Source organism: Ascaphus truei, chromosome 2 (assembly GCF_040206685.1).
Source record: "Ascaphus truei isolate aAscTru1 chromosome 2, aAscTru1.hap1, whole genome shotgun sequence".
In the NCBI taxonomy this organism is placed as follows: Eukaryota; Metazoa; Chordata; class Amphibia; order Anura; family Ascaphidae; genus Ascaphus; species Ascaphus truei.
In genome coordinates, this window is record NC_134484.1 from 203,134,460 (window position 1) to 203,150,042 (window position 15,583).

At 48.5% G+C, this 15,583-nt stretch overlaps 1 protein-coding gene across 1 annotated transcript in view; it reads right to left on the minus strand.

Moving 5' to 3' along the window:
• The window catches only part of LOC142487117 (inosine-uridine preferring nucleoside hydrolase-like), a 31,614-nt gene extending 22,831 nt beyond the window's left edge, over nt 1–8,783 (minus strand). Inside the window, exons 1-2 of the mRNA XM_075585843.1 lie at nt 8,625–8,783; nt 6,794–6,984 (exon numbers count right to left, since the gene is read on the minus strand). Of these exons, the coding sequence (XP_075441958.1) occupies nt 6,794–6,982 (189 nt within the window). The 5' untranslated portion in view covers nt 6,983–6,984; nt 8,625–8,783. The remainder of the gene's footprint in view (nt 1–6,793; nt 6,985–8,624) is intronic.
• Between the last annotated feature and the right edge of the window lie 6,800 nt (nt 8,784–15,583).

Here is a 15,583-nt window from a genome sequence, read left to right on the forward strand (position 1 = left end):
GTTTTTTATTTATTAACCTGTTTCTGTGGGAAGCAGTGCATGGGGCAGACTACCATACCCCTCAAAGTTAGGATAATGGAACACGTATGTGCACCTTGATAAAGCGCCATGGCATGAAATGCATAGGTGGGCTCTGTTTTTTACGATGACCCAATACATTTCACTTTATGGGAGCGCGTCTCTGTGTCCATTTTTCACCCCACACGTAGTGCTCCACTTTCTTCACTCAGTTTCTTGCTTTAATATCATGCGAATTGCATACACACAATACCTAGGACAGATGTTGGACACTGTACTATGGAAGGAAGTCTATCTGTGGTTACTCCACAGTCCCCTTAGATGGCTGAAGGAAGGTATGGTAATTTGATGTGCGCGGTTATATCTAGACACTGGATGCGTTAACCTCTATAGCTGCGATATGTTAGAGTCTCCAGGCAAGCATTTCCATTTGTCATTTGAGAGTGGCAGAGGACTGGCATACATTGCGGGAGCTGTTTACTGCAGAGAGAGGAAACTCGGCGAGTTCACCCGCCCCTTGTGCGTGTATTTCCTGATACAGCCTGACGGACAGCTCGAGGAGCTCCACGAGGGCCGCTAAGCCGCGCGGTGTGACGCGCTTCCGGTTACAGAGCGGAGGAGAGTCCTGGAAGTCTGAACATCAGACGGAGCTGCAGCAGTTCACCATATCTTACACCCCTGATTATATTCTGTGGCCGTCCTGTAAGTAGGATTCCGGTTTTACCCACCGGATCCCACGTTTGCTACCTCATCATTTTATTGTGTTTAATAAACGCTTCCTTTAGTAATAGTCAGCCTTGCTTGTTATATGTAGTGTTTGCTTTGTCTTCTTGTCTTGTTGGTCTTGCATGTATGGTTTATATAGTATTGCACTATGATATGTTCTCTTTGTTTATTCTTTCTTCCATGCATTGTGTCTACGGAGTTCATCCATTGAAGTAAGGCTGTGAAGATACTTCTGCAGTCATCTGCTGTCAAAAGACTCTTTCATTGCTGGACATTAGTTCCACCTTGGACTATTTGGCGCCGGTCTGTATTGTTTATTTTTTACATGGGTAACCAACTGTAGCCAGGTCCCCAAAGAGTCCTCCCGGTGGCGTCAGAAGCACGGCGCCGCCATCTTTGTGTCCGCACGGGCGCGGAGACTCGCGCAGACGCGGCGGCCAGTGTAGTGAGCGCGAAGGGGCAGAAATTGTGCTCCATAGTGCAGGGACTCCCCAAGGTCACGCAGGCACAGTTAAGCATAGCGGCGGCCATTACAGCTTCGCACAGGCACAATAAAGATAACGCACACGGTCCCTATGCTAAAGAGGTCCTGAGTGGACTACAATTCCCAGCAGCCTCTGGGGATTGCCCTTTCACCAACATCACGTGCAGCCAGCCAGCAAATAGAGTTTGCAGCTTCTCCTGTTGGAGAAGGATACAATGTTGCAGAGACCACGCTAGTCAGTTGGAGCTGGGAGAAGAAAGGGGGAGGAAGTGTGTAAGGAGCAAGAGGCTTCTTACACTAGGCCAGGTTACCCCCAGGTCCCAGGTAGGCCCCACTCCCCACTAGGTTAGTGCGTAAGTTCATAGGGAAGGCCCCTTAGGTAGGGTCCTTGCCCTTAGGTGAGTGTAAGTCTAGTCAGTGACACAGCTGCAGTGCTGTGTGCTCTGACAAGAAGAGACAGTGTTGTGTGCAGTGCAGCTAGAGGAGTTGCTTTGGCTGTGTCAGTGAAAGGCCCCTCATAGGAAGAATGGGGGTTGCTTACCAAGTTATACAGTGTGTGTAATATCACCCGTGCCAGTTGCACATGGCGAGCTGCCAGAGTCTGGAATCAGACAGAAGCTACAGTAAGAGATCTTCTGCATGCAGGGACTAGGGTAGAGGTATACCCCAGGGCCCAGTTAGTCCCCTGAGACACTAGAGGAATACTGTATGTGATAGGGACTGCCTTAAAACAGGGACTCCTTCACATACTCAGAGAAAGAGGAAGAGACATGCTGCAGGAAGTGCCTGAATTCCGTGCAGCCTGAGTGCAGAAAAAGTATCCATTCCTGCAGAGAGCAGCGCAGTGCGGCGTGGGATCACTGTGCGGTGTGGCTGAGTCCAAGGATTATCCTGATCAGGAGCAGTGATCAGGGAGATAGTAGAATAAGTGCCCCAACACAGGGAAGCGCTATCCCTCACACTCACACTCTCTTTATGGTTGTGGACACTCACATTATTATCAAAGGGCCTGAAGGGGGATGTGATGATGGACATGTGGGTGAGGGGATGGTATGCATTCAGGGTGATGCAATGTTATTCCTATGATATATTGATGTTATGCAAAGAGAGTTTCATTGAAGTTACCGTTCATGCTCAGTAAATACTGTTTATTCACATTGTGTGTATTTACTGTATGGTTGTTCTGGTGAGGGCACACTCCCACCACGTTGGGATCCCTCATCAGTGGAGGCGCTGTACCAAGTATACCCCAGGTTCCCCGTTGCGGAAGCACAGCCCTCCTGGTTGCCAAACAGGTACAGCACCACACTGATAAGTAGTCAGATACACCTACCCACCCCAATCTCACTTAGGGTGGGGGAAAGAGGACTACACAACAATCAAACCCTTGGATCCAAAAAGGTCTTTAAGAGTCAACGATATTTTTATCCGTGGGAAGGTCCCTTCATTTATGTCATTACAATCAAGCCATGATATTCCCTCCTCTGAATTCTTCATGTAGCCAGGTCACCCCTCTTACCCTAGAGACCCCCTCCTGGTTGCGCAGCATGGTCACGTGCACCGCCGAGATAGCGACGGCTGCTTCCGAGGGTGGGGGCCGGAGCAGGGAGCCGCGCGTCTTCCCCTGCTTATGGCCGGTTGCCGGGGACGCAATAGGGCCATTGCTAAGGCCGCGGTCGCGTCGCTAGGGTCCCGGCGGCTGGTGATTAGGGCGCCGCCATTCCACAGAACTCGCGCATGCGCAGCAAAGGCACTGGAGGCAGTGAGGGTCGCGCGAGTGCCGGAGCAGATAGGGAACAGTCAGGCAGCCCTAGGGAGCTCGCGCCTGCGCAGAAGGGAGCTAACAATAGCCTGCGAAGCACTAGCCTACCAGGGAAGGCTCTTGAAGAGGACTACAAGTCCCATGAGCCCCAACAGTGCCCCACGTGACGCCAGGGAGCCAATAGGGCTGAAGAATCTCCCTGGAGAGGAGATTGATACATTTCGCGGGCAGAGAGCAAGTTGGCAGTTGGTGACTGGAGCAGCTAGGGGAAGGAGGTAGAGTGCAGGAGTCAGTGACTCTCTGCACTAGGCCAGTAATTCCCCTAGGCCCCAGATAGCCCTGAGTCACACTAGTTGAGTGTTGTAGGGACAGGCCCTAGGTTAGGGACCCTGCCCCATTAGCTATTCGCTAGTTAGGGATCCAGCGGACGCTGTGTTTCCCGCCACGAGGCTTGGGCTCAAGCCCTAACCTTAAAGAGAGCTGGACTATCTTCACGGAGGCCGAGCAAGCAGTGACTGCGGCCTGCTGGCAGCAGACAGATCCTCGCCAAGGTACAGACGGTGCGGAGCTGCGGTGATATTATCCACGCCGGAATTCACCCCACGCGTAGGAGGATATCCCGGCGGATCCAACCCCAGTGGTATAGCAGCACCCGTGGCTGGAGCCCGGGCAGGTAACCTACAAACTCACGTGCACCAACAAGGCCTATCACCAGACATAGTGGCTGCGCAGTCACACACACACACATTAGTATATGACTTGGGAGTGCGAGACATTGGGTTGGGGTTACTGGACACGGGGTGGGATCATACTTTGGAAGGTTAGCGTCTGCCGTGACGCATAGGTTAGCGTCCAGCGAGACGCCGTAGTCAGGTTGCCCTTAGCGAGGGACACCTGTTGTTATGTGTTGATGTTGTATTCCTTCTATGCATGGTAGTAAAGGTATTAGTCATTATCAATTCCGTTGTACGTGGTTATTGATTGTCATGCGAGGAAACACTCCCCCTCTTGTAAGTGGTTGTCCATAGTATTGTAATTGCCCCAGGTTCCCCGTGGCGGAAGCTCAGCCCTCCTGTGAGCCAACAGGTAACGCACCACACACACCTATGGCAACACCGTATATTTCTCCGCTCCCACCGTATAATCTGCGATCGGGGGGGGGGGGGAAACCCGTTACATTCAGATTTCAGGTCAGACACTATATCCAATCTACAAACCAAATCAATCCCATGATCTAACTTTATACGAAGATTGGTGTCTACACCAATCCTTTACAAAGGGTATTATTTTCGCAATTTACCATAATCTGATCCCTATTAAAAGTATCCAATGCCCTGATAAATATATAATTTATTGGGAATAAGATCTGAATACTAATTTAGATCTCGATATATGGAAAAAATATATGGTAGGCTGCCTCCAAGAACTCATCATGTGTTGTGATCAAGGAGAATATTTACAAACTAATATTCAGATGGTATATGGCCCCTACTAGGTTGCACTCTTTTCTCCCAGGTGTCTCACCACTATGTTGGCGCCGTTGTGGTGAAATTTTATGCCGGCAGTAAACTGTTATCTGATACCACGTGTGCATTTCTTATGTTGTCCTGTGACGGGGTTATCCAACACAGTTAGGATCCCACCCAGGTGGAGGCGCTGTTACCAGGTGGATCAGGTACACCCCAGGCTCCCAGCAGCGGAGGCTCAGGCCTCTTGTGAGCCACAGGTGGCGCACTACACACACACACACACACACAGTAGCCGCCATATCTCCCAGAGGGGTGGGGGAAAGTGCGCACATTAGTATTGATCCATTCATGAGATTTTACCTACCAGACGCCGTTACAGTATATGTTTGTTGTATAGTTTCTTTATCCGACAAGGGTAGTCAGATCAAGTGTTTGTCAGCCACCAATCATGTATTATAGTATTTTGGTTTACTTTTAAGTGGTATTAACTTTAAAATCTCATTTTGTTACAATAGTAGCACTTTACCTTTTCACATGATATGCTAATTTGCATACATTTAAATCTGTATTCATAAAGCACAAAATACAAAGTCAGCGGGTTATTAGCAATTCCTAACATAGCCGTGTTTTCATTGGCTTACTTGTACATTCTGAGTAGTGATGTGAGCATGTTTTTAAGTGTGCTTCGCAAAATGTCGGACTTTTAATATAATAAGATACGCTTTTTTGCTAAATGTTGATTGCTCGGAATTGTGTCAATATTTTGCAAAAATGTCAGCACTTTGTCCCAGAATTTTGTGAAAATAGCAGTCAATAAAAGGGCCATATGACCTTGCACATTTTTTTTTGCCATGCATTAAAAATTCAAAGTGCGAAGAATGTAGGTTCTCACTTTTATCAAGAAAAATAGCACATTTTGCTTGATTCACAAACTTCACTCGGGCTATCAATATGGCGACTTTAAATGTCCCATATCTTGTGGGCCAATAGGATAATTGAACAAATAACATTTCAGGACAGCAGGTCTTTCTTCAGATCAACCCTCAGTGTTTTTTACTTGTTCCATTTTGTCCACCAAGCTTCATTAAGAAGCCTATATTTTGCAGCTTACTTTGTGCCGTTTTTATTAGTGTGCCACTTACATTTTTCTGTACAGACGTACACACACACACACACACACGCACGCACGCACTCTGTATGTCTGAGCACCTTGCTTTGTATCCTACATTTTTTTCCAAGATTCAATTGAACGTTGTGTGTGTTCCGGTTTATATATACGGAGTTAAGTTACACCGTTTAGTGCCTCATTTTTATGAAGATTTCTTAGCCTGCATCTTTAGTGGTTGTACACTATGTGATTCATTTAAGATTACTTTGTCTCCCCTTGGGAGCACCCCTTTTTGTAGGGCGTCGGTGTTGTTAAATTATCATTTTATTTCTATGTATAGGAAGTGCATATTTTTGTCCCATAAAAACAAAGTAGTAAGAATAATAAGGGCGAGGTGCTATTCAGAGGATCTTTCACAATCCTTTGGAGAATGCAAATGTGATCTGTCTAGGCATAAACAACTCACTCTCCTGATCTGTCTCCTCTGCAATTTCTCAGTGAGATGTCTCAATCTCTGAAACGGCAGGTGGGTGATTTTTCTGCCTGTGTGTCAAAGTTGGAAGCAATTTAAAGTCAGGAAATTGCCCACCACAGCTTTAGTAGGAGAACTAATGCATTATGGGTCACACACTTTAATAAACACAATCATTACATTTGAACCCCTGAACACTATTCCTTCCTCCATGCCACCTCTCTCACCCTAAATGATATTACCATAGACCTTGTGGAGAAGGAGTGGCTCAGTGAGTAACGACACTGACTGGCGCTGAGTTTGAAGCAGAGGAACCTGCTTCAATTCCCGGTTTTGCTCCTTGTGACCTTGGGCAAGTCACTTTATCTTTCTGTGCCTCAGGCACCAAAAACATAGATTGTAAGCTCTACAAGGCAGGGACCTATGCCTGCAAAATGTCTCTGTAAAGCGCTATGTAAAACTAGCAGCGCTATACAAGAACATGCTATTATGTATTAAAAATGCCCCACCAGTAATAGAAACATTAGGCTCATCAGGACTGCAAACAGGGGAACGTACTGTATGCTGTCCTTGATCTATCTCTTACAGATACACGTTGGTGAACTTTTGCAGTGAAATATTGAAAAAATGTGTGCAAAACTTCTTGGAAAAATATGTACAAATGTTAATGAGCCAAACTGTGAGACAGTCACAAATCTCTAGCACAGTAAGTTACTGTATTTGAGTCATATGATTTTGAAGTATGAATACTCACATCGGATCTCCCACAGACTTTGAGGACACGCAGGACATTCTTGCAGACATTGTCCAATGGAGTGTTGCCCCCCACACAGGTAATCCCCAGAATTTTAACATTGGGAGCAGCAATGGCCATCATTATTGCCTGGGCATCATCAGTACCACAGTCCACATCGATAATTAGGAGCCTCTTTTTAGTAGACATTGCTAAAGAAGAAAAGCAAGAAGTCAGAATAAGGGTCTCTAAAAAAAATACTTTGGGGATTTTGTTTGGTATTAATTATACTTGATCACCAAGCTATTGATCATTTAAAGTCTTTCAACTTTTTGTACTATCAATGACTATAGTGTGTGTGAGTTGTCTTTCCATGAAGGACACAATAATGAAAAGTGAATGAATAAATGAATCGCTAAATATCACTAACTAATAATATACATAGAGTTCTACACCATAAAAAGAAAGAATAAATAATTGCTGCAGAGAGCGTATATTTTAAAATGTACCATAAATTAGGGGTGCTCAACTTCAGTCCTCAAGCATCCCCCCCAACAGGTCTTCAGGATATCCCTGCTTCAGCACAGGTGGCTCAGTCAAAGACTGCAGTCGAAGTAGGGACTGAAGTAGGGACAGACTAAGCAAGCAGTGCCCAAGCAGGGATATCCTGCAAACCTGGGGGGGGGGGGAGACTCGAGGACTGTAATTGAGCACCCCTGCCATAAATGGTCTGCGGGGAAAAAAAAGTAAGTCCGCCGTTGTAATTTTTTTTTCTACTAAAGCTGAAAAAAGTTTCTATGTTTATCAATAGACCAGAGATGTGTGACTGCTCTGAGGGACCCATTCATTGTTAGTGCGAGAAAGGACGTTTAGAGCAGCGAATGTCAATATTACCAGAAATGTCATATTGCTGAATTTATTAAAAAATACTCAACAGGCTAAGCTGTGCAAAAATGTGATATAACTGGTTTCAGGGAACATTGACACACATTCCTTAACTTGAAAGAACAATCAGAGCAATAGTTGAACGCCTTTAAATTAATTAACAAAAATTATTCTATGCAAAATGATCACTACAGTTCCTGAGAAATGGATTTCCATGCATTTTTAGTGACAAACGTGTTCTTTTTTAAATGTGATTTATCTTGGGTTTCAATAGATTGAGAGAGAATAACCTCTGCAAAGGGCTACAGTATACCACAACATTTTCAGACTGGTCTATTGCTGAATTAGAGTTAAAATCCCATCATCCACAGAGGTGTTGAAAAAAATAGCAGTATTTTCATGCACCCAACCTCCTCACAAATATCTACAGTGAGCGTCTGCAGACCCAGAATGTTAGCCATAATGGGGGGTTGACACTTGTTTTAAAATACTTTATTTCATTATTATTTTTTTAAACAGGCACAATACCACTGTTTTGTACAGATTGTGACTACTGCTCCAGACTTACAATTTTGCAGCATTTTCTTTCCTGAAAAAGTTAGAAAAGGATCTGGAGGTAGAAATTTCCTAGACAATCTCCTATATGTTTAATGACCGAGTATATTTGTGGTCAAAGTCTGTCAATCATAACAGTGTAATCTTACCATTAGTGGCTACAGATTTAATTAACTATATCACAGTGTTCAAAAAGGATAAAATATACTAAACACTGAAATATGATTAGTTGCAAATTCCACTCATTTCTTTTACACCAGTTTAACTTTCTGCTATGTTCTGTACAAAACATTAATCTGCAATATATATCTAAATGTGATTTACATGTATACCTTTTGTAAATATTTGTTCAATTCAGAATACACATATGGTTTTAATAGAAGCAGAACAAACACACTTCTCTGATACGTACCTTTTCTGTAAGCTTCAGCACTTAAAAGTCCACACAGAAAGGGGTTTTACTGTCTCTCTATGGTGAACACTTCCAGAAGAGAAGATTTCCAGTTCAAAGCTGATATCTCTCAAGCTTCCCCTTTTATTGTTCTCTCTTTCAACCGCCTCCTTTTCTTTTGCCCAATGCTCCATGTCCATTCATTTCTCCACCTCCCTTTCTGTAGTCTTTCCTACTTCTCTCTTTCTGGCAATCTATCAGACTTTGTATTTACTCTTTTCTCTGTATTTTGAAACTGTTCTAGTACATTTGGGACGATGCTTTTACAGAAATTGCTGGAGGCTATATCAAGGGGAGGAAGGAATGCAAACTAATTATACACTTACTCTGAGATAATTCCACCTGAAATACCTGAGACAGCACCTTGTTAAGTGGGAGAAAGAGCACAACTTTATTTTAACAACCTACAGCCTCTTATGACTATGGGGGAGATCGGTGACCACTTATACAGGCTGGCCTCTTGCTCCACAGGCTTAACCAGTTTCCCTCAGTGGAGGCTTGGGCCCTCTCACACAGTTAGTGCCTATCTTTCCATCTGCTGCTTTTACAGAGCCAACTCCCTACTGCCCAGTTGGGGCCTCCAGTCTGCCAATCTATTCTTGGGACTATACCCGGGGCAAGGGCCGCCAAGAGGTGGGGGACAGCCAAGACTGCTGTCCCAGACCTCCTGTTCGCACATTAATTACCTGAGATGTAGGAAGCACAGAGGGGAAATCCATTCCTTAATAATGCTTCCATAGTTAGGTGAGGGCGGGGCTGGAACTGCAGCCTGGGAGTCCGGCTGGAAAAGGTGAGGGAAGGGTTAAATCAGGGGGGTGCAAACAGACATGGAAGGGCAGGGTTAAATCAGGGGGATGCAAACAGACATGGGAGGGAAGAAGACAGAAAGGAAGAAAGAAAAACTCAAGGAGAAAATAAAGTAGAAAGACATAAGGAGGGAGAAAAGAGAGACGAGGGGGAAAGAGTGAGAAAGGGTTAAGGACAGGAGGAAAAGATGCTGGGGAAAAGAACATACAGGGAGGAGGACAATGAAGGGGAAAAGACACAAGGGGGAAATAAAAATTGGGGGTTAAATAAAGATAATAGCATGTGTGCGAAAAGAGAAGAGGGAGGGAAAAAGACATGACGGGAAACTAATAAAAATACATGAGGGGAGAACCGAGAGAGAGAATGAGATGGACAGTGTAAGAAGAGAAAAGGGTGGGGGGCGGGAAGAAAAGAGAAACAGGCTGGGGGTGAGGGGGAAAGAAAAAAGAAATAGGCAGGGTGGGGGGAAAGATAAGAGAGAGGCTGGGGAGGGGGGTAAAAGGAGACAGACAGGCTGGTGAGGGGGGTTAGTGGAAACAGAGACAGGCTGGGGAGGGGGTTAGAGGAGACAGAGGGGGGAGCGGAGTAAGGCTGGTGGGAAAGAAGGAGGCTGGGGAGGGAGAGTAGAGTGGGAGGTGGTGGGGTGAGAGTGAGGGAGGCGGGGTGAGAGTCAGGGAGGCAAGGGGGATAGTGAGGGAGGCAAGGGGGAGAGTGAGGGAGGCAAGGGGGTGAGGGAGGCAATATAATAGGGAGGGAGGCTGGTGGGAGAGGAGGGAGGCTGGGATGGGAGAGAGAGGGAGGCTGAGATGGGAGAGAGAAGGAGGATGGGGAGAGGGAGGATGGGGAGAGGGAGGCTGGGATGGGGGGGAGAGGGAGGCTGGGATGGGGGGGAGAGGGAGGATGGGGAGAGGGAGGATGGGGAGAGGGAGGCTGGGATGAGGGGGAGAGGGAGGCTGGGATGGGAGAGAGAAGGAGGATGGGGAGAGGGAGGCTGGGGTGGGAGAGAGAGGGAGGCTGGGGAGATAGAGGGAGGCTGGGAGAGAGAGGGAGGCTAGGGACAGAGGGAGGTCGGGGAGGGAGAGAGAGGGCGGCTGGGGTGGGAGAGAGAGGGCAGCTGGGGTGGGAGAGAGTGGGCGGGTGGGGTGGGAGAGAGTGGGCGGGTGGGGTGGGAGAGAGTGGGCGGGTGGGGTGGGAGAGAGGGCAGCTGGGGTGGGAGAGAGAGGGCAGCTGGTCGGGGGGAGAGAGGGCGGCTGGGGTGGGGGAGAGAGGGCGGCTGGGGTGGGGGAGAGAGGGCGGCTGGGGTGGGAGAGAGAGGGCGGCTGGGGTGGGAGAGAGAGGGCGGCTGGGGTGGGAGAGAGAGGGCGGCTGGGGTGGGAGAGAGAGGGCGGCTGGGGTGGGAGAGAGGGGGGCTGGGGTGGGAGAGAGAGGGTGGTTGGTGGGAGAGGAGGGAGGCTGAAGTGGGAGAGAAGGGAGGCTGAAGTGGGAGAGGAGGGAAGCTGGAGTGTGAGAGGAGGGATGCTGGAGTGTGAGAGGAGGGATGCTGGAGTGTGAAAGGAGGGAAGCTGGAGTGGGAGAGGAGGGAAGCTGGAGTGGGATAGGAGGGAAGCTGGAGTGGGAGAGGATGGAAGCTGGAGTGGGAGAGAAGGGAACCTGGAGTGGGAGAGAAGGGAACCTGGAGTGGGAGAGAAGGGAAGCTGGAGTGGGAGAGAGAGGGAGGCAGGGAGAGTGTGATGGAGGCTAGGGAGAGAGAGGGAGACTGGAGGGAGAGAGGGAGGTTGGGGAGAGGAGGGGGCTGGGGAGAGAGGGAGGTCGGGGAGAGAGAGGGAGGCTGGAGGGAGAGAGGGAGGTTGGGTAGATTGAGGGAGGCAAGAGGGAGATTGAGGGAGGCAAGGGAGAGAGTGAGGGAGGCTGGAGTGGGAGAGAGAGGGAGGCTGGGGTGTGGGAGAGAGAGGGAGGCTGGGGTGGGGGCGAAAGAGGGAGGCGGGAGAGTAAGAGAGGTGGGGGGAGAGTGATGGAGGCTGGGGAGAGAAGGGAGGCTGTGGGATAGATGAAGGAGGTTGGTAGAGGGGGAGAGATGGAGGCTGGGGAGGGAGAGTAGGGTGGGAGGCTGCGGCACGGGAGGGAGGCAGAGGGAGGAAGGCTGGGGGGAGAGTGAGGGAGGGAGAGGGAGGAAGGCTAGGGGGAGAGTGAGGGAGGCTAGGGGGAGAGTGAGGGAGGCTAGGGGGAGAGTGAGGAAGGCTAGAGGAAGAGAGAGGGAGGCTAGGGGGAGAGAGAGGGATGCTGGGGTAGGAAAGAGAGGGAGGCTGGGGTTTGAGAGAGAGGGAGGCTGTGGGGGGAGAGAGGGAGGCTGTGGGGCTAGGGGGGAGAGAGCTACTTCCTACTCAAACTTCACAGACACCCCCCCCCCCCATTGAGGCAACGCCTCTGGGTCTGAGGAAGATTTGCAGTTGAAAGACCCAAGAACCGCCAAGTGTGAAATAGCCAGGATGGTTGCTCAATGAGAGATCCTGGCCTAGTTCACACCTTGGGGAACAAACCCTAGCCTGGAAGACGCCAGGTAAAGAGGGGAGTGCACATATGCTAAGTAGCCAAGGTGGGATTGTCGCATAGGCACTGTGTGAACAGGAAATCCCAGATTGCCCACTTTGCAAACTGTGGGCAACTCGGGGATTGGTGAGTGGGAGAAGTCCCACGAGAGGGATTTGGTGGGTATGTTGGAGATAGACTCTCAAACTCTATATACATTCTCCCCCCCGGCCCCCACCCCCAGGCTATCCCCGGTGTCTTTTCATTTTTCATTTAACCATGTGAGCGGACTTCCATCACGCTTCTAATAGCGGATAAGAGCAGCACGAGCGAATTCAGAACGCAACAAAATCTTTCCATCGGAACCAAGTACAGAACTCTGCTTCAGGATTTCGTTAGTGCTGGGGGTTATCTAACGAACCCCAACGGACCAGAACGAACTTTGCCATTTTCACAGAGATATTGAATTTACACCCGTGCACCCCTCGCAACAGGATTGCATGTTAAAGAGACAATATTCCGGGGCTTTGTTTTATTTCTGGACATTCTATCCCGTTCTCTGTTCAGTAAGTGTTTTTATTAAGTGTATTCTAAGGTTGTCGTGTGTCCGTCTGTCAAGGAAATAAATGACAATTTATTTTTCTCAACTTGTAGGCTCAACCTAAACCCAAAATATAAATGTGTTGATAATAGTTGTGTCCATCGTGACAGGCGCCTGCTCAGAATGCTTACCCTGACCGGATATGCACCCCGGGCTTCCTGGTCCTCTATCTGGCTAAAAACCTTGGCCGTGACCACTACGTTCTAAAACAAGAACTTGGACTTGGTGATTGACTTTCCTAGCTCCAATAATGAAGCCAAAAATGAAGCCAGTTACTCTGCTATTTCGAATAGAGCAACTTTGAAAAGCCCACTTTTGCATCACCCGGCTCAAGTCACAGGATGGTCTGGTTCTCTGACTGGGGCATCCCCTTACATACACTCTGCTGAGCCTTCCTAAGCAAGGAAGTAGGAAGGGCAACCAATCAGAATGTGGGAATTTCTTCCCTATAGCCAATAGGAGGGGCTTCTGTCCTTTGGCTGACATCAGAGGGGCATGCAAGGTCAGCTCGGGATGCCAGATGGACGGGACATATGGATTGACCAATTGGAAACGTGACTACGGTCGGCGGCTTACCACCAGGCAACCCATTGCCACCTACTGGGCAGACTCGACAGAGTCTGGCAGACCAGAGTAACCTCCCCGCAGGGGGTCTCTGTTCTCCGGTCCCAGCACTCCACCTTGCCCCAGCCACTTTGCACCCCGACACCTCCTAACATCCCGTCTCTCCTTTGAACGACAATGTCTATCCAGACATCCCGGCACCTCCTGTAGATGCCCGGGCTGCCTGAATAGACATTTATAGAAAAGGAATGGATGAGAAAGGCAGTGCACTCCCAAGGAAGCAGAAGGAGGCCACGGTAGCATAAAAAAACACTTTAATGTGTAAAAGGATCAAACATAGCCCCCCACAGCAGCAGCAGCAGGTAACACACCTACGCGTTTCAGGCAATAAGCCCTTTATCAAGGTGTATAATGCTCCACAAACAAGCCGGTATTTAAATACAAGCGCCGTCCGTGCTAACGAGTGACGTCACAACCTCTAGTCCAATCCGCTAGCACTTCCTACGTGCACACTTTCTAATGGGCTGGAGGAATTATGTCAATTTCAACAAACTTTATTGAAATATCAGCATGTCCCACTATAACATATAGAGTGTGTGTGAGATGTTAAAAGCACTCCGATTGGTTGTTGTGTAGGGGCGCTCTGATTGGTCATTATTGAGTTCCATGAAAATAACTGTATTAGAACCTAACAAGAGGATTGTGACGTCAGTCATTCGGCTATTCACCCAGTGCACAAAAATTATAATAAACTTTATCAATACCAAAAAACTTTATCAATAAAAAAAGCTAAATATTAAATATTTTAAAGAACAGTTCCTAAAAATACATATAGGAAAACAATATTCAAAATAAGGCACACATTGTAACAGAAAAAACACAAAAAACAGATTAATTAACATTCTCCAAGATCCTGGAAACACATCAGTACATATATAAAAAAAACAAAAAACAACATCTTTATTATTAGTCATGTCAATAACAATCTCATATGTACAGGTGTGGACCCTGGGGACCCTGGGGGAAATGGGAAAAGGCAAAACATTTCATTACTAAACATAAACATAAATATCCATTAGATCAGTATTTATAAAAATGTATAATGCATCACAGAGCCATGAGTATTCACTTAAGGACAGCGATGTGTATTAGTCATAGGAGTATATATATATATATATATATATATATATATATATACAGTGTTTGACAATTATATACATTTACACGTCCGAGGCGTGTGGATTTAACCCCCGGGCGAGTAAATATTGGCCCAAGCAGCATACGTGTGTTTTTTTAAATTTCCCGCGCTCGCGCTGCTGTTTTTCCCGCGCTCGCGCTGCTGTTTTTCCCGCGCTCGCGCTGGAGAAAAAAAAAAAAGCCGGAGGCGGGTTCATGTTGTTGGGGAGATTACCCCGCCTCCGGCTCTCTGAGCAACTTTCCCTCCTCAGCGCTTCCACTCCTCCCCCTTCCGGCAGCCAGCCCCTTCCGCGCCTGTCTGCCTCAGGCACTTGCAGGGCCATCTGTCGCCCCCCCCCCTCCCATCGGGCCATCCGACCCCCACCCCAATCTCTCCCGACCTCAGTGACCCCCCTCACCCCAATCTCTCCCGGCCTGCGTGACCCCCCCTCACCCCAATCTCTCCCGGCTTCAGTGACCCCCCCCTCACCCCCAATCTCTCCTGGCCTCCGTGACCCCCCCCTCATCCCAATCTCTCCCGGCCTCTGTGACCCCCCCTCACCCCAATATCTCCCGGCCTCCGTGACCCCCCCTCACCCCAATCTCTCCCGGCCTCCGTGACCACCTCCCCGACACCCCAATCTCCCCCCCGACACCTGTGACCCCCCCCCCCGACATCCCAATCTCCCCCCCGACACCCGTGACACCCCCGACACCCCAAATCTCCCCACTCACTCCCGATCTCACCTCCAACTCCGTGTCCCCGGCCTCCGGTGACCAGCCGCATCACTAGCCCCCCCACTCCTCTCTCCCCTGTGTCCGGATCCCTCACTGCCACCCGTGACCCACAGCGACAGCCGCCGAGGGCGACACCCGGCCTGCCGCTTCCTCGGCTGTCACAGAGACCGGAGACCGGAGTGTGTGTGTGTGTGTATGTGTGTATATGTGTGTGTGTGTGTGTGTGTGTATATATATATGTGGGCGTGTGTGTGTGTATATATGTGGGAGTGTGTGTGTGTGTGTGTGTGTGTGTGTGTGTGTGTGTGTGTGTGTGGGTGTGTGTGAGTGTGTGTGTGTGTGTGGTGTGTGTGTGTGAGTGTGTATATATGGGAGTGTGTGTATATATGAGAGTGTGTATATATATGCGAGTGTGTGTATATATGGGAGTGTGTGTATAGATGGGTGTGTGTGTGTATATATATGGGAGAATGTGTATGTGTGTATGGGAGTATGTGTGTGACACCAG